Source organism: Alligator sinensis, unplaced genomic scaffold, assembly GCF_000455745.1.
Source record: "Alligator sinensis unplaced genomic scaffold, ASM45574v1 scaffold546_1, whole genome shotgun sequence".
NCBI lineage: Eukaryota > Metazoa > Chordata > Crocodylia > Alligatoridae > Alligator > Alligator sinensis.
The window spans coordinates 2,267,817-2,290,708 of NW_005842061.1; the positions used below are offsets into that span (position 1 = coordinate 2,267,817).

The 22,892-nt window shown below is 41.3% G+C and overlaps 1 protein-coding gene across 5 annotated transcripts in view; it reads right to left on the reverse strand.

Moving 5' to 3' along the window:
- Positions 1 to 2,802: 2,802 nt before the first annotated feature.
- Positions 2,803 to 22,892, reverse strand: part of LOC102375051 (putative hexokinase HKDC1) — a 42,880-nt gene continuing 22,790 nt past the window's right edge. For 2 of the 5 annotated variants that reach the window (XM_025203537.1, XM_025203535.1), the window contains 12 exons: positions 21,966 to 22,149; positions 19,508 to 19,663; positions 18,149 to 18,382; positions 16,986 to 17,290; positions 14,990 to 15,138; positions 14,782 to 14,901; positions 12,760 to 12,855; positions 12,568 to 12,667; positions 8,906 to 9,089; positions 8,002 to 8,157; positions 6,613 to 6,846; positions 2,803 to 4,026 (listed from right to left, as the gene is read on the reverse strand). In XM_025203537.1, the coding sequence (XP_025059322.1) occupies positions 3,882 to 4,026; positions 6,613 to 6,846; positions 8,002 to 8,157; positions 8,906 to 9,089; positions 12,568 to 12,667; positions 12,760 to 12,855; positions 14,782 to 14,901; positions 14,990 to 15,138; positions 16,986 to 17,290; positions 18,149 to 18,382; positions 19,508 to 19,663; positions 21,966 to 22,149 (2,063 nt within the window). In that variant the 3' untranslated portion in view covers positions 2,803 to 3,881. Of the gene's footprint in view, positions 4,027 to 6,612; positions 6,847 to 8,001; positions 8,158 to 8,905; positions 9,090 to 12,567; positions 12,668 to 12,759; positions 12,856 to 14,781; positions 14,902 to 14,989; positions 15,139 to 16,985; positions 17,291 to 18,144; positions 18,383 to 19,507; positions 19,664 to 21,965; positions 22,150 to 22,892 lie in introns of those variants that run through there. The other 3 variants (XM_025203534.1, XM_025203536.1, XM_025203538.1) reach the window with 3 other exon arrangements.

A 22,892-nucleotide genomic window follows, 5' to 3' on the forward strand; every position in this document is an offset into this window, starting at 1 on the left:
CAAGAAAAATAAAAAAAAAAGTCAGTTTCAGAAACCATTAAGACTTTATTAATTGGAAGGAAGCTGCATTAAAGAAAACAATACAAGACACCATCACAAAAATATGGAAAAAAGAAAGTGCAAATAAGCCACAAAATATACCAATTGAAGTGTGTCATTTTATTTAAAGACTGTTGCCATGCGCACACTATCAGTTCTATACCTAATCTGTATTTTTTTTTCAGTGAACTATATATTGGGTAACATCTGACATTTTTATTCTTAGAATCCTAGCTAAAAGAATGCCAGGCCATGTATGACATGCATAAAAAGGATCTAGTGCTACTGCTTAAAATATGCACATGTGAAACCGCAAGCTTGTAACATTCTGTGCATGATTTATGTTTGCATTATCATGAATTATGTAATATTTCATTAGCTATTTAGAGGAACACAAATGTTGTAGACAAAGCCGAGCGTGACAACATACAGATTCTAAATACTAACCAACATTCTGGGAAATTAACAGAAGTACTAACTCAGCTCCCTGTAGCTAAGGAGGAACTAACCCATGCCTTCTCACCTTCTTTCACAAATTAGCAGCCTCCACTGCTTCCATAACATCTCATTGTTCTACTGATGTGTTAAATGTATCTGTACAAGTTGTGCTTGAATTCACTGTTTTCTGATTGCTTACATTAAGTTTCGAATAAATGTGGACTAAAACAATGCCCTTGGCTTTTTAAAATATCCTCATACAATGATTCACATTTACTTTGTGTGCAGCATTTTATGATCATGTAATCAGATTCCATAACACCCACAATGCAAATTGGCCTAGCTTGTTGCTGAAAAGAATAATCTGTGGGTGAGGTATAAGTTGTTTTGCTCCAAATACTTTATTTTCCAGAAAGACTTAAGCTAAAGCAGAATTGGATATTCTTAACCTAAAGTTAAAGAATTAAATTGCTCCAAACCCCCTGTATTAACTAAACTGTAATAGCCCCCAGATGTGTAGATTAGTGGTCCTCAACCTTTTTAGACTCAAGGCACCCTTCAGAAAATACCAGCTATTCTACTCATTTCTTCACTGGAAAAATACCAGTAATAGAGAAATTCTTCTATTACTGAGAACTCAAAGATCATAACAGGTCAGTGTTTTTACACTGTGGATTCCCATTTGAAATTTTGGAGTTTATCTTGAGAATCAAGCATAGGTGTTACTCATCTAACAGTGCTTGGCTTCTGGCACTCTTGAAGTGATTTCATGGCAGTCCTGGGTGCTGCAGCATCCTAGTTGAGAAGCACTGGTGTAGAACAACCTTTAGACCCTGGTTCCACAAAGTAGCATGCCGCTGCCAGAATACATATCTTTAGCAACGTCTTTAAAGAATTGGACAGATTGTCTGCTCTTAAAATAGATATAAAATATGGGTCATTTTACAGAAAAAAAAACATTTATAGTCTACATATTTTAATGAAATCAATGTTATCAAAATAAAACAGCAGCTCTATAAAATTCTTAGAGCCTGCAGAATTTGCACCATCTACCAATACATCATACTCACCTCTCCGGGAAATGTATAGAATCTCTCCCCCAACAGGGTGGTAGGAACCCAGTACCTTCTTTTTCCAGCGGTAACCAGACATCCTCTGCATTTTGGGGCCAGTATACATGGCCCAGAACACACACTACTTCTCACAAAAGTATTCTTTTCACTCTGGGGCATAAACACTAGTTGAAGCCCTTGTTTGCATAGGGGACCTTACAGGACCTTCTAGCCAAATTACTAGGTCCCAGTATTGCCAGGTCAATATGATAATACTCTCCCTAACAGTGGCAGCAGTGTTCCTTCCTTCGTCTCTGGGAGCAGTAAGGCATCAGAATTTGGTAGCTGTGGCCATCTCTTTTTCACAGGTATTAAGCCTTTGCTCTAACTTCAATAGCCTGCAAACTACTGGTATTTGGATACAAAACTAATTAAAATCCAAGATTCATCCTATTTTTCACATGTAATCAGGATACTGTTGAGCCAGCAGATGTTGTCTATGTAGGGATTCTATGGCAAAATAAACCAAAGGATGAATTTAAGAGGCAATGGCTATTTCACACTTCTTCCCCGCCCTCCCCATGTGGACACTTCTTATTCTGCACTAATGTATTTTTGCAGTTCAGGTTACTCACTTCCAAAGTGGACTAGAAAGATACCTTTAACGTAGAATGAAGATTGCCTATATAGGAAGTTCATGTGAAACTGCTGTTTCAGTCTATTTCTGGAATTAGCCAACCCCTCATACCCTTCTAAGACCCTCATCACCACAGGATTTAGGCTGCTTTTTGACTTGGAAAAAGATCATTCAAACTTGTTATTTTATTTAGGAAGTTTCATTTTCTTTGATGAGACTATTTCCTGTGACAATCTGTTCAAGTGGTATTACTAAATCTGAAGAAACTTTAATGAAAACAAGTAGTGTAACTGGGATGGAGAGACTGAGACAGCAGCATTAGGTGCCACCTTTTACTGGGGGGGAGAAGATGCAAAATAGCCACCATAGCTGGAAGCTGGCTAAGCCACTGGCACCAACAGCACAGCACCACCACTGGCCAGAGCACAATGCTGTCCACGTGTGCCTCTGAGAAAAATAAATGTAAACTCACTTTTGCCTGCTTGCAGTGATTACGTAACTAGTCCCTTCTTAATTACTCTCTCCAGTTACCTCAAATACAAAGAAAGCTTTAGCAAGTAAAAAAAAACAAACCCAGAAAACAATTTTGAACTTTTTATTTTTTCATACATTCTATAATTTCATCATATATTCCCAGTGAAAATATAAATCAGGCATATACCTTAAAACTGAATTCACTGGTGCTAAATTTAACTCTTCAATCTTACTTCAGACTTTCTATTACCGTTAGCACAAAGCCAATTATTTAATACAGTGCATGACAGTCATTACTGACACATCCAAGGTCCTATACCATGTCTGTTACAGCCCAGTGCCCTATTCCCAGCTCAATGGCACAGGAATGTATGTGAAAGGAGTAGTAAAAGAACAGGGAAGTAACTGAGTGTGGAACAGATATTCTCCTTTTGTGTCATACTATCGTTCCACAACTCTCATTTTGGAATTACTAAATCAGGATGCAATTTTTCAGTCACACCCCAACATGCTGATTATTTTCTGGGCATCTGGAAATTGCCACACATTGCTGCCTATTTCTCACAGAAAGATACTGTATAAAATGACCATCTGCCAATGTACGCAGCAGGTGCACCAGTTTTGTCATCCGCCTTACTTATGCATTAAATATATTTTGAGGAATCTGCTTTTGTCCATTACACCCAGCTGCTAACCATGTCCAATGTAAGTGCAGTTTTATAAACAATATAATGAAAAAAAGTAATACAACTTTAATATAAAAAGGTCCATTAATTTATTCCATTTTACAGATGTATTATAAAATATACTGGAACACAGAAGAAACATGCTTACTAGAGATGTGCTACACTAAGATCTTGATATCCACTGAGTCAGACCATGCAATGATTAAAGGAATAATAATACTGAAAAGCAATGGAAAATTCACAACATGGTAACATTTGTGGGAGCAGTGGTTTTAGCATTTTGAAAATGAGTTTGGAAAAATATTACATTAATATGGCTTGTGGTATTGTATTATGCGATATTGAAATGCTGACTATTTTTGCTGTATCCCAACATAGTGCAAACTATCAACAGAAACGCACAAACCAAATTATAGCAACATTAATGACTGTTCAAAGTTTGGCTGCTACCAAAATAACAGGTGCTTCCTATTGGTCTGTGGCCAAGTTATTTTGTGTGATCATTCAGCCAGTCTCTAATACACATGTACAGGTCTAATTAAACATGACTTTCCTTTAATTTTCTCCAATACTATGCAATCTTTTTGCAACAGCAGTAATGAGGGCAGCTCCCTTCCCACTCCCATCTTCAGACAGCATAAAAGTCACGTCACACTGAGGTGCCAGCTCTTTCACCATTTCCCGTAAGATCCTAGAAAAACTTAAAGTAAAAAAAAAAAAAAAAGCACTTTACCAACCATTTTGTAATGTATGCAGTAATTATTTGTATTCATTATATTATGTATACTTGCTTACAAACAAGAAGTCAAACCAAACCAAACAGCCCAATCAATCAGTGTCATCTTCCATTGGTCCTTCCTTTCCTTTTCCCTTCAATATATTTAGTCACCAACAGGACACAGAAACAAATTCCTGAATCCAATAAGAAGGTGAAAGGATTGACCCATTTTTTCTGAGGGATCATACTTCACTTTTATCCTTCCTAAAGCCTTCTGGCTTTTAAAGAAGTTTGAAGAAAGGGGAAGCATTCATTCTAATGACTCTCTCCAACAAGCAGCAGGAGGTAACACAGGGTTCCTTCGTATTAAGAAAATGTACAGCCTTTGGTGGAACTAACAGACTCATGCTATCTGTGCCATTACACTTGTTGTACATTTCCGGAGTCTGCCTGTTCCACATGGTGCAACAGCGAGCACAGAAGTTCAGACACTTGCTAGGCCAACTTACTGAAGTGTTTTTTTAAATAAATAAGGAGTGATGGCTTCTTCAATCCCAGTGATTCTGATTATAGTGCTAATAGGAAATAGAGTGCAAGAATGTATACTGAAGGCTATTCAGAATTAAAAACGGGGAAAGGCGAAGAGAAAGGAAGAAGGGATAGTGAAAGAAAAGTTAAAACTATGGAAAGATTCTTAATCCTATGTTTAAGCTTAGACAGTTGAGAAGTAACAACTAAAAGTGCCTCCATATAAAAACGTGTAAAGAACTGATGCTAATTAGGAAACATTTTAGCCGCACAATAAAAGCAGGAAACCTTCCCCATTCTTTCTATCATTTTTATTTGCTGTTTTCCTACCTTCAGTTCTTCCATTGTGATGTCAGAGAAGCCCCCTGCTTTAGAAGCTGTTATGGATGACAGGCAATCTCTCTTCCATATGGAAGGTCTTCTCAGGTACCTACACTGGTAGCTAATTCTACGTCTTCCTCTACCATGGCTAGATCTTATTTGTGCAACATAGATGCAACTTCAAAAACCTACATGACATCCCTTTTCAACAAAGCCACACACCTCTTTGGGAAAGATTTGGCTAAAACCATCATTGACAAGTTCAAGATCCAATAAGTTCATTTTGAACCAGTAAAAGGCTTCTTCCAGGACAGAGGTTTTCAGCATGAAGTCTCCCCTTTGCAGAAGATTTTTGTTTTGCCCTCAGGGCAACCAGTAGAGTTTAATAGGGGGCAGAAGGGCTTAACGATACACCTGGATAAATATGCGGCCTGACTCCATGCTGATTATTCAAATAGTCCAGGAATAATACCGAGTGCCTCCGTGAAGGCTGCACTATGCTTTGTGCATTTTTCACTACACTAGAGGAGCAGTTGGTTATGTCACTGGAGACATCCATCAGAGTATAGATCTGTTATAAGCTGTTCTAGAGTAGGCAGCATGAAGCATGGTGTTATTGATGTTTATATGAATTATGGTTAAATGAGTGCTAGTTTAAAGTACAGCATAGTTGGCCAATCTGTCATGTTTCCAACTGAAGGGATCCCCTGAGAGGAGCATAAACTGTGATCACAATGAGGTAAGGAACAGAAAAAGGAAGAACACCTCACTCCTTTCAGTGATTCCTATTTCACAGACTCCCCAGCTGCGCTAAGGAAAGCCTGGCAGAGCTGCATGGGCAGCTAGAACAGAAGTGGGACAAGCTACATCATGTTTATGAATGGATGTTGAGATGGAGCTTCTACCACATCTCTGGGGAACCTGGTCCAGTGTTTTACTACCCTCCTAGTGTGAAAATCCTTCCTAATATCCAACCTAAACTTCCCTTGCTGCAAGCAACTTGACACCGTTGCTCTTTGTTCTGTCATCTGCCACCACCGAGAACAATTCTTACATTCAATGTTGTTGAATCCCACTTCAGTTTAACCCACCAATAGCAGCTTTCAATTTGAGAAAACAATGCAGCTGGAATTTTAATACATTTTAAACATTCAAAAGACCATAAAAAGGAAATGTAAAGGGGCCTAGGATTGTTAAATGAACCAAAAAGTGACAAACTGTTTGCTTAGCCAGGGTATACCAGTTTGCTTGCTAAATACAGCAATAGTGCTTGCTTTCTGTAAATGCACGAGCTGACATTAAACATTTAACATTGACATTGACATTAAATTAGCTCTTGGCACCAAGCCCTTACACCAGGCATGTAAAAGATTTAGTACAGTCTCCAAATACATATAACTAAAGAAAGAAATCATGTGTAGTTTCCTACAAGACTAAAATCACCTCTTATGTTTAACTCAGGAGCAACAATCACAAAACAATAAGTTTCCCTTTCCTCAACCTGGCAGTTTTGAATAAAAGCACAATACAGAAAGGTTCTGCATTGGATTGTCTGTTTTCAATTTTTTTCAACCCTAAATCCAAGCAAAAGCAGTGTCAGCTTCAGGAATACATGATCATTTCTGGGTGGTATTCTTTCACTGTCTATCATCAAAACAGAATACTGAATCCTGGTCAGAATTAAGCCAGAACTAATGAAAGTAGACACAGGGTACTCACTGTGGATGTAACTTGTATAAAGTCCCATCCACTCCAACAGTGATTTTCAAGTGCTCTACACCTCTGTTTTCTCTCTTCTTCTCTACTACCGCAGCCAGTCCTGCCCCACAGAGTTGGGCTGCTCTCCTTGAAACAGCACCACACACCTCCTTCACAATAATGCTGTCGTCACAAGTGCTGTCCAGTCCAAGTTGCTGCAGAATTCTTCTGACCTGAAGAAGAGCTAGCCGGTCACTGTGTTCATGCAAACACAAACAACAGCTTACAGTTAGGGGATACTATACACACTTCAGGATTTTCAGTCTTACAAATGAAACTGAATTCTCAGAGACACATTTTAACACATTTATTCTCATGCAGCCCCACACCCAAGTTTTGTTTCTGTTGTGATGGGGTAGATTTTCAAAGGCGCAGAGTAGTTGAGCACCTAATTCTCCTTGAAAGTCAAGCAGACTTATGCCCCTCCTACCATTTGTGCCATTGAAAAAATCTCCTCCTAATGGATCACAAGACAGCCACCTTATTTTTCACTGTCTATAAAAGTTACTGAAAAAACAAATACACATCCTCCTGCATACTCACACTCTAGAGTTTTTAATACTCCAGTACTTAATACTAGTAAGTAGTATTTTAAGGGCCTCACTGAAGTTTTTGAGTAACGTGCTAGAAAGGTTCATGATGCTAGAATACCCAGGGTGTCATTGTTGGATGGAACAGGGGTAACCACTCAATTGTTACAGAAACATTACGGAATTCCCCATTTTCTTTATTTAGAATGTAATAGGCCTCTCTAACAGAAAATGTTCTACCTTTTTTTGAAAGGGAGGCTTGTCTAATAGCACAAAGAATTCAGGGCCAGGCATGAAAGTCTTCATGAAAGCCAGGACAGTCACTTAGATGATCACTGTGGGCCTGAGTTTCGATTTAAAATGAGTAATATTTGACATAGAATTTATGCTGAAAAGTAACTTCGTTTGGATGCAGACAGACTTAAATTTTTCCAAGGATATCACTGATTGGGAACGGATTCACTGTTGTCCCTGGACTAGCTGTGACACCCTGGTTGAGAATCACTGGACCAGCATCTCAACTATTCTCCCAGTATAAAAGTTGTGTGACTGGATGTCACTGTATCAGCATTCTTATGTTCTTGTAAAGTTCAAATTGGAAGCCATTTAAGTGTAAAAAAGTTTGAAGATTGAAATGGATAACTTTACAGTGGTTACTTTTATCCAAAGTTCCATCGAGTTGAACAAGAGCACTGTCCTGAGTAAGAACTTTAACATTTAAGCTGGTAATTGTCACTGCCTCACTGTAATCTACCTATATTCACAAAAGCAGATGGCAATTAAAAAACAGGAACCACAAAGATATAATGAATTAATTTACCTTTCAATCTGAGACAGGAATTTTGTTTCAAATATTCCTCTTGTCCTGAGCGTCTCTGAAATCTGACCTCTAAACAGAAGTCCATGCTTTGTTAAGTCGATCAGAATTTGCCTCACTATTTCACCCAAATACATTCCACTGGTCATTTTTTCATATCTATTTTACAAAAACATTTTTAAAAATAGATGGCAAGTCAGTGTTTTAGTATGATTTATGCTGTGTGCTTAAACAACTTCCTAAAAGCATTCAGAAATAAAGTATTCCATTATCTGAACTCAGTGCTGTTTGGCCATAATACATGTATCTGGTATAATGTCAAATGCAAATACTAGTTGCAATATTTCACATATTAAAAAATTATGAAAGTATATAAATACACAATATTAAATGCAAAATAGCATTTAAAACCAGGGATCACACAAAACTAGAACATTTTTACCAAACCTTCCCTACCTGCAAACTTTGGTGATTCATATAAATTGGCACCTACAATCAAACCAAAACCCAGCCTCCTTAATTCATTTCTTACAGGATTTGTAGGTTTGCAGGGAGGTGGCAGAAAAGGAAGGGAGTAGAGGGCATTAACACAAAACTGTCATAATTAATCTTATACAGAAAATATTCAGAAATTAGTATTTTAACCTACCAACAAGCTAAATGAAACAGTATAGGAAGAGGAACATACAGTGATGATGTGTATGCCTGAGGTTTGCTGTTTTGCAAGTTATTGTTGCTGTAGTGACAGAAATAAAAAGCCCTAACATATAGAATCAGGGAGAACCGTACAATTTACTAATTTTGTAATGACTTTTCTTAAAATAGGGTAAACAGAAAGCTAGCCAGCCTAGTTCAAAGAAGATGAATTAGGTTATCCATAGCTTAAAGACAATACTATCAGCTTTACCTTTGTTTCCCAGGATTTAATGAACCTTCATCCACTTCTTTGTCATATTTTGTTCTGATATTATCAATGCACCCATTGTCACCAAAACCTCCCCACTCTGTGTTAATACACATTTTTCCTTCATTCCCTTCCACAACTTCTATATTCTTCATATCTTCCATATAACACACATTGCTGCCTGTTCCTAAAAGAAAACAGCAAGGTTTCGGTCACAGGAGTGTAAAGGAGTTGAAAAGCATAGGGGAAATGCATGGTACCTATTCTGTGCAATACTTAAATGTTAGTTCTCCAGATTCCAAACTACAAAGATATCCCCAGATCTTAATAGAAGTCAGTTTCAACAAATAATTTCTCCAGTAGAATCTTCTACTTATTTGGAACACTGAACCATAGAACGTCAGGGTTGGAAAGGATCTCAGGAGGTCATCTAGTCCAACCCCCTGCTCAAAGCAGAACCATCCCCTACTAGATCATCCCAGCCAAAGCTTTGTCTAGCTTGACTTTGAAAACGTCAAAGGATGGAGCTTCTACCACATCTCTGGGGAACCTGTTCCAGTGTTTTACTACCCTCCTAGTGAGAAAATGCTTCCTAATATCTAACCTAAACTTCCCTGCTGCAACTTGACACTGTTGCTCCTTGCTCTGTCATCTGCTGCCACTGAGAACAGTCTAGCTCCATCCTCTTTGGAACAACCCTTCAGGTAGTTGAAGGCTGCTATCAAATCCCTTCTCAGTCTTCTCTTCTCTAGACTAAATAAGCCCAGTTCCCTCAGTCTTTCCTCATAAGTCATGTCCCCCAGCCCCCTCACCATTTTTGTTGCTTTCTGCTGAACTCTCTCCAATTTGTCCACATCTTTTCTATGGGGGGGGGAGCAAAACTGAACACAGTGCTCCAGAGGTGGCCTCACCAGTGCTGAATAGAGGGGAATAATCACTTCCCTTGACCAACTGGCAACACACCTACCAACTCAGCTCAGTATGCCATTAGCCTTCTTGGCAATAATGGCACACTGCTGGCTCATATTCAGCTTATTGTTCACTGTAACCCCCAGGTCCTTTTCTGAAGAACTGCTACCCAGCCAATCAGCCCCCAGCCTGTACTGGTGCATGGAATTGTTGTGTCCTAAGTGCAGGACTTCACACTTCTCCTTGTTGAGCCTCATGAGATTTCTTTTGGCCCAATCCTCCAATTTGTTAGGTCACTCTGAATCCTAGCCCTGCCCTCTAGTTTATCTACTACTCCCCCCAGCTTGGTGTCATCTGCAAACTTGCTGAGATTTGCACTCCATCCCATCTTTCAGGTCATTAATGAAGACATGGAACAAAACCCACCCCAGAACCAACCCCTGGGGACTCCACTTGATACTGACTGCCAACTAGAAATCAAACCATTGATTATGGCCCTCTGAGCCTGATGCTCCAGCCAGTTTTCTATTCACCTGACAGTCCACTCATCCAGCCCATACTTCCTTAGCTTGCCTGCAAGAATGCTGTAGGAGACCATATCAAAAGCCTTGTTAAAATCAAGGTACACCACATCCTCTTGTCTCCTCTCATTCACAGAGCCAGTCACCTCATCATAGAAGGCAACCAGGTTGTTCAGGCATGACTTGTCCTGGTGAATCCATGCTGACTGTTCCTTACCAACTTTTTCTCCTCCAAGTGCTTAGAAATGGATTCCTTGAGGATCTGCTCCATGATTTTTCCAGGGACTGAGGTGAGGCTGACTAGTCTGTAGTTTCCTGAATACTACTTTTTCTCTTTCTTAAATATGGGCACAGTTTGCCCTTTTCCAATCATCTCGGACCTCTCCTGATCACCATGAGTTTTCAAAAATGTTGGCCAGAGGCTCTGCAATCACATCGGCCAACTCCCTCAGCACCCTCAGGTGCATCCCATCTGGCCCCATGGACTTCTACACATCCAGCTTTTCTAAATAGTCCCTAATCTGTTCTTTCACCACTGGTGGCTGCTCACCTCCTCCCCAAACTGTGGTGCTCGGTGCAGTAGTCTGGGAGCTGACCTTGCCTGTGAAGACAGAGGCAAAAAGGCATTGAGCACTTTAGCCTTTCCTGCAACCTCTGTCACAAGGTTGCCTCCGCCATTCAGTAAGGGACCCACACTTTCCCTGATCCTCCTCTTGCTACCGACATACTTGTAGAAACCATTCTTGTTACCCTTCACATTCCCTGCTAGCTGCAACTCCAATTGCACTTTGGCCTTCCTGACTTCATCCCTGCATGCTTGAGCAATGCTCTTATATTCTTCCCTAGTTATTTGCCTAAGTTTCCAGCTTTTTCTGCATCCTCTGTCACTAGGTTTCCTCCCCCATTTAGTAAGGGACTCACACTTTCTCTGATCTTCCTCTTGTTGCTGACATACTTGTAGAAGCCCTTCCTGTTACCATTCACATCCCTTGCTAGCTGCAACTCTAATTGCACTTTGCCCTTCCTAACTTCATCCCTGCATGCCCAAGCAATACTCTTACACTTCTCCCTAGTTTTTTATCCAACTTTCCACTTCTTATAAGCTTTCTTTTTGTGGTTTAGTTTACTGAAGAGATCCCTGCTAAACCAAGCTGGTCTTCTGCCATACTTGCTAGTTTTCCTGCGCGTTGGGATGATTTGTTCCTGCACTCTCAGTAAGGTTTCTTTGAAGTGCAGTTAACTCTCCTGGACTCCTCTCCCCCCTCAGTCTGGCTTCGCAGGGGATCCTGCCCATGAGTTCCCCGAGTGAGTCAAAGTCTGTTTTTCTGAAGTCCAGGGTCTTTACTCTACTGCTCTCTATCATTCCTTTCCTCAGGATCCTGAACCCAATCATCTCATGGTCACTGCTGCCCAAGTTGCCATCCACTACTACATTCCCTACCAATTCTTCCATTTGATGAGCAGCAAGTCAAGAAGTGCATGGCCCCTAGTTGGCTGCTTCAACACTTGCACCAGGAAATTGTCCCCAATACTCTCCAAAAACTTCTTGGATTGCCGGAGCACTACTGTGTTGCCCTCCCAGGAGTTGTCAGGGCAACTGAAGTCCCCCATGAGAACCAGGGCTTGTGACTGAGAAACTAGCTAGCTGTTCTGCTAGCTGTTCGAAGAAAGCCACAAACATTCAAAACTGAAGCAGCTTTCCCACTTAATATGCCATGTTAAGAGGAGCAGAGCTCTATTATAATAATGCCTTATTTGCAAGTCTTATTAAAAGAATGTTGGAAGGTGAGTTATGGAATAAGTAGCCAAATATTATGCAGTTGATGTTTGCATCATATTTTGCAAATTAGTCAGCCCACACTGGTAAAATAGTTCTCTATTTGGTCAGCCATATTTTGTTCATCTTATGCCAATGTGTCCATATTTATCTATCAAAATTGTAGCTTTAGATTCTCTACAAGGAGAGAGGAGATTCTAAAACATGTCACATTTCCTATAGCAGTATTCAGTGCTACACTGATTGAGAATTAACTAAGCCCAGTTTCTTGTATCCCAGTACAGGCAATTACCACTGAGTTAACAAGCTGGCTCAAACTCACCAAATATTAGTGATTCTTATTAAATGTAGAATTTCATCTGCTTCTTTGAATAGTAGGATTTTCTCTGGTAGAAACCAAGATCCACACAGGTAGTTGGCTTTCATTTAAACGGTAATTGTACTAACAAATAATTTACCTGCAATAAGGCCAATTTCACAGTTTGGATCCTCATAGCCACATGTCATCATTGTCCCAACGGTGTCGTTTACCACTGCTACAATATCCAGGTCAAACTCCTGCAACAGAAATCACCTCATTTAAAAGGGGTGGGGAAGGGAAGGAGGGAGTTGCTTTAACAAACCAAATCAACAGAAACACAATTACTTACATTTCTTCGTTTAATAGCTTCTCTTAACATGTCAACAACATCCTCCCCTTCACAGTCTGTTGCCTTAAAACCTTTTGTCCACCCCACTAGTGTTCCCTGTAACAAAACAGCACCAAAAACGACCAATGTAAATGGATAGGCATTCTGTGTACTGAATGAAACAGGGGTCCAGTAGAGAAATAAACACATAGTAACTAAAGAGTGTTTCAAAGATGTGTGTGAACAAGGGACCTGAAATCAGGTGTCCCAGGAAATTTAATTCTGGAATATTTCAATTTGAGTACTTGACTTTGCACTTTGGGTGCACTTTAACCTCCTTTTAACATAGCGATGGTTTTTTTGTGTGTATTTTTTTAATGTAAAATGCATATTTCTAGCCAAACAACTGCAGTTTCAAATATACCTTCTAGATGATCTGACAAATGCTGCTGTGCTCAAGGCTCAACTGCTACAAGGAAACTATGCCACTCAGCTGTTGGCAGCTTTAATCCATGGTTTATTTATGAAGTAACTATCAATACAATGGCAGCACAAGCTGAAGTATTCTCTCTACTTCATGCAGAGGCATTCCCTTCCCACATCCATCACTACAGGGCAGCACTGGTTCTATCATTTGCAAATGAACTATGGCAAAAATTGTATTTACTCTAAATAATCATGAGTCAGTGTCAATAAATTTCTATTGCAAAGCTTCAAATCATTTGATAAAAGATACTTGAAGATTCTTACACTACCAAGTGATTTATTTGATAGATAAAACCAAACACCAAGCTTAAAACATAAACCAAAGACAGCATTAGAACAATGCTGGGATCATACCTGTTCTTTATTCTTGTTTTAAGACAGAAAATTCTTGTGACAGGAAAATCCAAAACAAACTGGTCCTTACAGATTCTATAAATCTGTACTATCATTATGGTTTTTGCTTTTATTTTTCAATTACTCAGTAATTTTAATTTGTCTTTTAATTGAAAGTGCTCTTGGTTATAGTCAAGGCCTATGAGAAACTTCCAATTTTTTAGTAGTACATTTAAAATAACTTTTAAATATGGAGGCTTTTTAAAGTTTTACACAGCCTTAGGGGCTTGTCTACCCTACCTCCATTCAGAGTCCTAGAGTGTGGCTATGATGAGCACCTCACCCACATTCCTCACACACCAAATCCCAGAAATAAAGCAATGTGGTTCTCTTAAAGGAACTTTTAGCAGCTCAAGAGTGGCTTTGGGCATGTGCTCAGCATTGGTCTACAGCAGCTACATTGCTTCATTTTGGTCACTGTCACATGCTAAGGAGGACCAAGTGAGCAGGGTAATGTAGAGAAGCCTTAAGTGTAAATCAGAGCATGTAGGGAGAGGACACATCCAGGAACATTGGATATGCCTGATTAACAGAACAAAATTCAGATATAAGCCCTTAGATGTGAACAGCACAGCTCAGCTCTAACCTGTGGTGCATCGTAACAAGTGAAATATGGAGTGAAATTATATACTCATTGCAGATGTATTTGGTCTATATAATACTTCAGCAAAGTATTAGGGGATCAGTGTCTCTTAGAATAATAAAAAAGTGCAAATAAGAATGAGATACCTGACCATTTAAAAATCTGCAGGGTTCACTTTTCTAAGATGAAAGACTGCATCCTTCACAAGCTCTGTCTTTGTCTCCACTCGTTATAAGCCAAATTTTGCCACCCTTTGTCATGGAGGGTAGTATTCAAGTATAATAAATCAAAATGCAGAGTAAGGGAATATTTAGCATGAAACAAAATAGTGTCTCTGTATTTTACATAGGAGCATTCATAAATCAGAACATTTTACTAAAAGTTTATTTAAAAGCTTGGAAATCCTTACTTGTAAGAAAAATGCATTTTGAAAGGTATTAAAAAGAAAGGTGTGTGTTAAACATCTGAACAGGGAATAATTTTAAAACAATTTAAAACAACAACAAACTGATGTAGCAGTTTTCTAATAGGAATCAGACCTAGTATAGCCATGCAACTCTTATTTCTGTTGCAGTCCTTACCTTATCAATACTAGCTTGCCTGCAGGGGAAAGAGAACGTAAAGCCCAAAGGAAGTCGAGCACCCTTAATTCCCATGTACTCCAAAAAATCTGCTATGCACTGGACAATGTGATCAAAGAGCTGAAAGAACAGAGACAACAGGTAAAACCTATATACATTTAATGAAGAGTGATCCATTTGGATAGCTCAATATTGGTATGGACATTACCTCTTCTCCTGTTCCTTGCATGATTTCCAGAGGAATGGCAAAGATTTTATTGTACATCCTCACAGATTTTCTTCTTCCACTTCTAATTTTCACAAGCAGAACTCTGAAATTTGTTCCACCAAGATCAAGTGAAAGAAATTTTCCTTTTTCTGTAATAGAAAAAATGAAAAAAAAAAAAAAAAAAAAACATAATCCTAGAATAGTCCAATAGTTAAAGCACACTTGTTACTTTGAGCATTTTAAATACCACATGACATTAAACAACCACAAAGAAATACTGTCTCAGGCAATGACATGCTATACTATTATTTTTAGGTTGGAAAACTCAGGTGGAAGTCAATGGCAATTGCCAGGTACTCAGTATTTGAGTAAGGGGAGGAAAGAGGGGGACAGGTGGGGGGAAAAAAAAAAAAAAAAGAAAATGGAAATCGAGCCACATTTTTTAGAAGACCTAAACATGAATTCAGGGTACTAGCTTTAAGTACTCCTTCCTTTAAAATATTGGTCTTGGTGCTAATATCAAGTCTAACCCTCCCTCCTTATCTTTCTGATCCTTGGCTAGTTGCACACACATATATGCAAAAGAAGTTGAAATGCATGTGTAAATATACACACACACTACCACAGCATATATAATAAATGTTCTTTGACTATTTTTAAAGACAATGGTAAACACCCATCAATTAAATAATCAAGTAGATATTTGTCAAAATATGCTATTAGATGCATATTCAGAATATGTAACCTTCCCAAGAAGTGTCAGTGCATAACAAATACCCTGTGGCAGAGTCTTTGATTAAGGAACTATAATTCCTGTCCTGTAACAAATTCTGAAATAAAAAAGTATTCATTCCTAAACAGCATGAAACATGAAAAATCGAACATTTGCTATGGAACAAGAATTTCAAAATTTCATTTTGACCTGTTTGAAAGACGGATGTGTTTGAAAGATGTGGACAGCATCAAGAGGGTCCAGAGGAGGGCCATTCACATGATCAAGGGACAGCAGGGCAGGTCCTATGAGGAAAGGTTACAGGACCTGAACCTGTTCAGCCTCCAGAAGAGAAGGCTGAGGGGGGATCTTGTGGCCTGCTATAAACTAGTCAGGGGGGGATCAACAGGCACTGGGGGAGACCCTGTTCCCCCGAGCGCCGCCAGGAGTGACCAGGAATAACGGTCACAAGCTGGCGGAGAGAAGGTTTAAGTTGGACATCAGGAGGCGCTACTTCACGGTCAGGGCGGCTAGGGTCTGGAACCAGCTTCCAAGTGAGGTGGTGCAGGCTCCCACCCTGGGGGGTTTTAAGAGGAGGTTAGATGACCATCTTGCTGGGGTCGTTTGACCCCCAGTACTCTTTCCTGCCATGGCAGGGGGTCGGACTAGATGATCTGCCCAGGTCCCTTCCGACCCTAGAAACTATGAAATGTTTATAAACCTCCTACAGCTGCCCAAAGCCTAGCAGCCAGCCAGGTGAGCCATGGCTTCAACAGCTTCCAGACAGCCAAGTATCAAAATCAGAGTAAGAGCCTGGCCCTTTCAGTCCTAACACTGAAGCAGCCTGCCTTGAAGCTTGCCCCAGATCTGTCAATTCTGGATGTTCAGGCTGCCAAGAAAATTAAGTTAGCAGGGCATCCATTTCATATCTCCCCATAAGGCTACGTGGGGCAGGCTGCCCCAAAGTCCTTGAAAACTCAGGCAGCAAGTTTCTCCACAGCCAGATGCCTGGAAGACTGAAGTTATACTCGCTAGATGCTTCCAGACACCCCAAAAACTCGCAGACAGACTTCCGAGACCAGCGTAGGCAAGTTGACAAGAAACCTAGTAGACAGGGTTTCCTCAAGAACTGCCAGATATTGACCAGAACTCCATCAAAAACAGATTACCCTGCAACATTTAAATCTATTAACATTTTATGACAGCAAAATATTCCTCTGGAAAATTTCTGACCAGCCTTCCTGCATAGCCTCATATTCTTTCATAATTTGCATAGGCACCTACCTGTCCCATCTGGTGTTCCACAGACATAAGTTGGTAACATTTTCACTGTGGCATTGGGTTGTGTTTCTTTCTTCAGGCCATATTCTAGTTCTGCCCTCATTTTAGTTTTCACTTCTCTAAGATTTTCCTTGGAGAGTTTAAAAGATGCCAGAATCTCATCAATTTGCTTACGCTGAGATGCTAGTCTGTATGCAACTGCCGTTACCATCGCTGCCCCCTTCCCACTGCCACTCTCAGAGAGAAGAAATCGAACGTCACAATTTGGGACCAGTCTCCTCACAACCTTATGCAGACGTTTGGCATATCTAGAAGAAAAATCATTTTTCTTAAATGCTTGCAAAATATTGTGTGGAATACATGTGTGTGCATACACATAAGCACATGTGTATGCAACACTTGACAGTTAAGAAAAGCTGAATCTGCTAAAAGCAACATCAGAAGCTCATCTGGTGAATGGGCCAGACACTTCCACAGTATTAGTTCTGTTACTATAAATATGGGGAAAACATGGCTCCACTGTTGTGTGGAAATGGGAACGGCACAGTGAGGAAAAGGAAAGCCCTGTGACACAGTGGAAAAGGGTTAGAGCATGGCGAGCCTCCACCAGAACATGAGACAATCAGACTCTACATTTTGTAATATGGTAGATGTAGATTTTGATCCAAACTTTGCAAAACAGACCCTCCTCTGCCTAACACCAAACTTCTCAACTTAAACACATCTCTAGTTTGGAGTGAATGGTGCTCTACCGTGTGACTTAATTCCATAATGACACAATTCTATCCCAATTTTACTTTCTAAAAATTAGCTTGAAAATTCCAACATGTCACTTCTGTCTGTAGTCACAGGAAGGTGAATGCTCGATAAGACTTCTGGTGAGCTTCCTCCTTTTCCCCTAGATCCAGTGCTGTTAACATTTTCTGAATATCCCAGACAAAATAATATCATAGCTAGCAACATCAACAGTTTCCCCAAAACACAAACATATCTTCTTTTACTGCTTGCCATCATGACCCATAAGACCATTGAGAACTCTTCTGCACCAGTTAGCATTACAGTGAAAGTGGTACTAGATATATGGGCTAAGCATATATTTATATCTCTTTAAAAGCCAGAATGGTGACTGTTACAGTAGGTACATGACTTCCTCTAAGCTTACTTACTGAGGGTGTGTTTTATACAAAGTTCCATCCATGCCAACAGTAGTTCTCAGTCTCATTAGCTTTTTATTTTCTCGAAGACGTGTCAATATTGCCGCTAAGGCAGCAGCACAGAGGTTTGCTGAGCGGAATGACACAATGGTGCTGACATGCTGAACAGCAACACAATCTTCTTCAGAAGGAAACAGACCCAGCTCCATTAGGATCTCTTTAGTGTTGCTGAGACCTTCTTTGTATCTATCCCAAAAAAAAAAAATCAAAGAAAAAAAGTATATAACTATAAAAGTATACAGAAACCCTCCCCCCCCCCCCCCCCCACCTAACTATAAACGTATATAGTCATATCTAAAATTATCTGGCACATCCTTCTGGCAGAAGGATGAAAGGCTTAGACTACAACCAATTAGGCAATATCCCCAAACCACTAGTTCCCACAGATCACTAGGTGTCCCACAGCTTATTTACAGGGCACCTGCAGAAGCTAGCTACTGACAGGGTGCTGGCTTCACCTACTTGTTTGTCACTTTTTAGCATTCTTCCCAAGAATGCTGCCATCAAACCATATAAAAGTAAAACTGCTCAGAGGACCTGATAAAACCTCAGTACTGGTAAATATCAGGGGAAAGGTTCCCATGGATTTCAGTAAGTGACTTGGAGTACTAAACATCTGCTTTAACAAACAATAACATACTACTCCCCATCTGCTTTACAAGAGGTTTAAGTTTAGTATTAAAAATGTAGCCCTTGGATCACTCACTAAATGGATTTCAAGAAAAAATATTGTATTAAAGATTAGTATTAATCTGTTGTTTTCACTCTTTTCCCTTAGAGATAACAACATTGTAAACCAATCAGTTTTGTGGTTGTCCAGAAGCACCAAAAATTGGACCACTGCTGAGCCAGTGTTTTCCAATACAACAGAGTCCTCAGTGATGTTGTCTGTGTGCAGATACACAATGGCCTTTACCATGCTTAATATAATCCACACACAAGTAAAGTCTGCCACTTTTCTGAAACACTTGAAAACAACCCTACAAATCCACATGCATGGTCAGGTTTATTTGTGATGCACAATAAATATAATGAATTTAAATAGTGGAATGCATTTGTTGTTGCATTACTTTGTTAAAATGTTAGCTTAACACCTGCCATTTACTGTTACCAATGAAATAAACCAATTTGGTCTGTTGTATTCTCCTATTATTCTATTGTTAAATTTATTTCGAGGGGGAAAAGATTAATAGCCTAGGATCAACAACAATCAATTTCAAACCCTTATTGATTATACTGTAATAAAGGAAATCTAGTTGTCCTTAAGTAAAGTCTCAAGGTGTTTAATAAAGAATATATAAAAGCTCATACTTTTCCATAGCAGCTACATGTTTTGTCTCAATCTTGCCTTTGGTGCGGAGAGCAGTGGCTATCTCGCCATTGAAGAGTAATCCTTCCTTTGCCATTTTTAGAAGGATGAGTCTTACAAGTTCTCCTAAATACAAACCACTAATCATCTTCTCAAACCTGTTATTGAATACAAGCAATGGTTACAAAAATAGCCTAGTACAAAAGTGAATGATTGTTTCTACAGATCACTGTATATTTTAAATAGGCTATATATGTAAAATAGGTAAAAATTATTTAAGCTTATGTAAAAACAGGAATAAGAAGTTAAAAATCGGACATGAATTTTCTGGCTGTGACATTATGATGAAGTAGGTGTTTCTGAAACAATATTACACTGCTTAGAAAGGAGAGTACCAAGATTCAGTTTGAATACAGATTTCATTTGTGTGGACTGGATACTTTCTTAAGTCTACATAGGATGATATACAGTGAATACTTTATGGGGTACTGTGAAATAGAGAAGCAGTTCTCAGCAATTGACATGCCAGGGCTCCCATGTGAATTACAGTGAATAAGCACATTAAACCAAGTCAATAGTCTCAGCTAATATTCCTAATTACTTCACACCAAAGAAGCTATCCCCATGTCCTATTCTGGAGGCATCCTATTAACACTCAAGTGATTTGAGGACACCAGCTAAATCTATGCATAAAGAAAAAAAATAAGCCAAGCAATCACACTTCCTCACTCACCCCATCACAACACAAAAACATAATTACCATCTAGTAATAATAAAGAATCACCAATTGCTTTCTAGGAACAGAAGGTGAAATCCTGACTCCACTAAAGTCATAGCAAAACTCCAAATAACTTCAGTAGGGCCAAACTTTGCCAAAATTTCTAATAGTATCCTCCCAACTGAAAGACAAGAGGAAATTATGAAAAGTGATGCAGAAAGCATGAGGGCTGTGGCTTCCTAGTCACCCTATGCATTCTGGATTCCACAGCAAGTGCAGGCTACTTCAGCGGTATAAAACAGTTGTTTAAGAGATGCCTACATATAATGGTAGGTGGATTGTAACTAGAACAGGTTTGGATATAAATGGAAGGAGCTTCAAGCCAGCTTCTATTGCAGTTAGTTTCCTTAACTCAGGAGTGGGCAAAATATAGCCCCTGGCCTGGATATGGCTCACGGAGGGTCTTTGTCTGGCCCACAGCAGGTCCTTGGTCCCACCTGGTCCAGGCACAGTCTGCCACCCCCTGGGCATGCAGCGGGGCCGGGGCAGCTCTGCAGCTGAACTGTCTTTGTAAACAGCCCAGGCAGCAGTGGCTCCTTCTGGCTGTTGCCACTGCTGGCCCCACCCTGCGGTACCAGTGGGGACCTGCACACATAGGCCTGACCCAACCCGCCCTGTGCCTACGCTGGGCTGCCTTGCATCTTCACCACTGTCACCAGGCTGCCCAACAGGGCAGCAGTGGCAGCACACAGCAGATGCAGGGCAGCCCAACGCAGGCTCTGGACAGCTACAGCAAGAAAGGCCCAGCAGTGGTGAGGAACGGCGGCTTTTCCCCTGCGCTGAGCAATAGTTTCTGCCTGGCCGCCACTGCTGCTCAGCACAGGCCAGTGTGGAGCAGATGTGGGGTGGGCCTGTGAAGCTGGGACTAGTGGCAGCAGCAGCAGGAAGGAGCCATTGCTGCCTGGGCTGCCTAGGAAGGCAGTCCAGCCATGGAACCACTCCAGCCCCACTGTGTGCCCAGGGTGCGGAGCAGGTATGGGACAGGCTGGGGGCAGAGCTGCATGCATGGATTTTGGCTGCTTTGCTTCCATTGGGGTGAATCTGGAATGGGCCTGGGATGGGGCTGGGGTGGCACACTGTTGGCAGTGGCAGGGAGGCACCACAGGATGCATAAGTGCAGGGCAGGAGCGGGTGCTGACCAGCTCAGGGGGGCAGGCTCAGGGGGCACCCATGCATACCCCACCATACCCGTAAACCCTCCCCTGCAAACCCCACAAGCATAATCAAACACCCCATAAACATCCCCCCACAAACTCCATACCCCTCCCCACACATGCATCCAAATGCCTCTGGGGGGAGCCTCACTCACTGTTACATGCACACACCCCACCACACGCACACTTACACCCCCACATGCACACCCCACATCCGCCCCAGTCACCCTCCCAAAAGGATTACTTCTGGGGGCAAGGGGAGGGACTTTCGGTGGCAAAGGTCAAGGGTTAGGAGGCAGGACTTCTGATCCCAAGATGGCAACCAGGGGGCAGGACATCTGTCAAGGGGCCGGGCTACCCTTGTGGCCCTTGACATTTCACCAAAATTCATTATGTGGCCCTCCAGCCAAAATAATTGCCCGCCCCTGCCTAGGCTTATGTCTATTGAAAAAGGCTTGTATGACTCTGCATTTTCTTTAAAGAGATACAGAATAACAATGCTGTAGAAAGCCTCACTTAAATACTTACAGCTGTTTTCCAGGATTGATAGATCCCAAGTCAATTTCCCTGTCAAACTCAGTTCTGATGTCTTCTAATGACCCGTCATCTCCAAAGGCTCCCCACTCGGTGTTAATGCACATCCTCCCCTCATCACCTTCCACCAGATCAATGTGACTCATTTCTTCCATGTAGCAGGCATTGGTGCCAGTTCCTTAGTGTATGAGATGCAGTATGGAAAGAAACAAGCACACTTACACATGAGGAATTCACTAAAAATTACGGTTGCACCAATAGACATTTTTGGAGCTGATACTGATAGCCAATTTTTGAAGAGACAAATCGGCCAATACTGATCCAATTTCTGATACGCAGCCTGGCAGCTTGAAGAGCAATGTCCAACTGGTAAGTCTGTTTTGGTGAAAGGGGGTGGGTGGGGGCAGATCAAGGCCCCTGCAGTGAGGGAGGGAGTGAGGCTGGGGCTGGAGCAGGTACTGCCCAGCCTGGGTGGGGTGGGGCGTGGGACAGAGTGGCGGCTCATTTGGGGGCCTCAGGGAGGGAGAGGTAGCTCCCACCACTGCACGCACCCCAAGAGGGCACAGGGCAGGAGGGGCGTGTGCCCCCACATCTGCATGGGGCGGGGCAGGGTGGGCTGCCACTGAGGGCTAGAGCTGGGGATGCACCAGGCTCTTGCTGGCGGGGGGGGCAGTTAGGACAGGGCTGCACTCAGGACAGGCAGCAGTGACTGGAAGGGGGGGCTCTAGTGAATTTTGGGGTGGCTGCAGCCCCCCCATAATCCTCCCAACACCACCGCCACCCACCCCTAGCGCAGCCCTGGCACAACCCTCCCCACACGCTTCAGGAAGAACCCAGCACAGCCTGCAACAACAGGTCACCCCGCCCCACACAGATCCGGAAGCACGCGCCCTGCCCACCCCCCCAGTTCCCTCCAGGGGT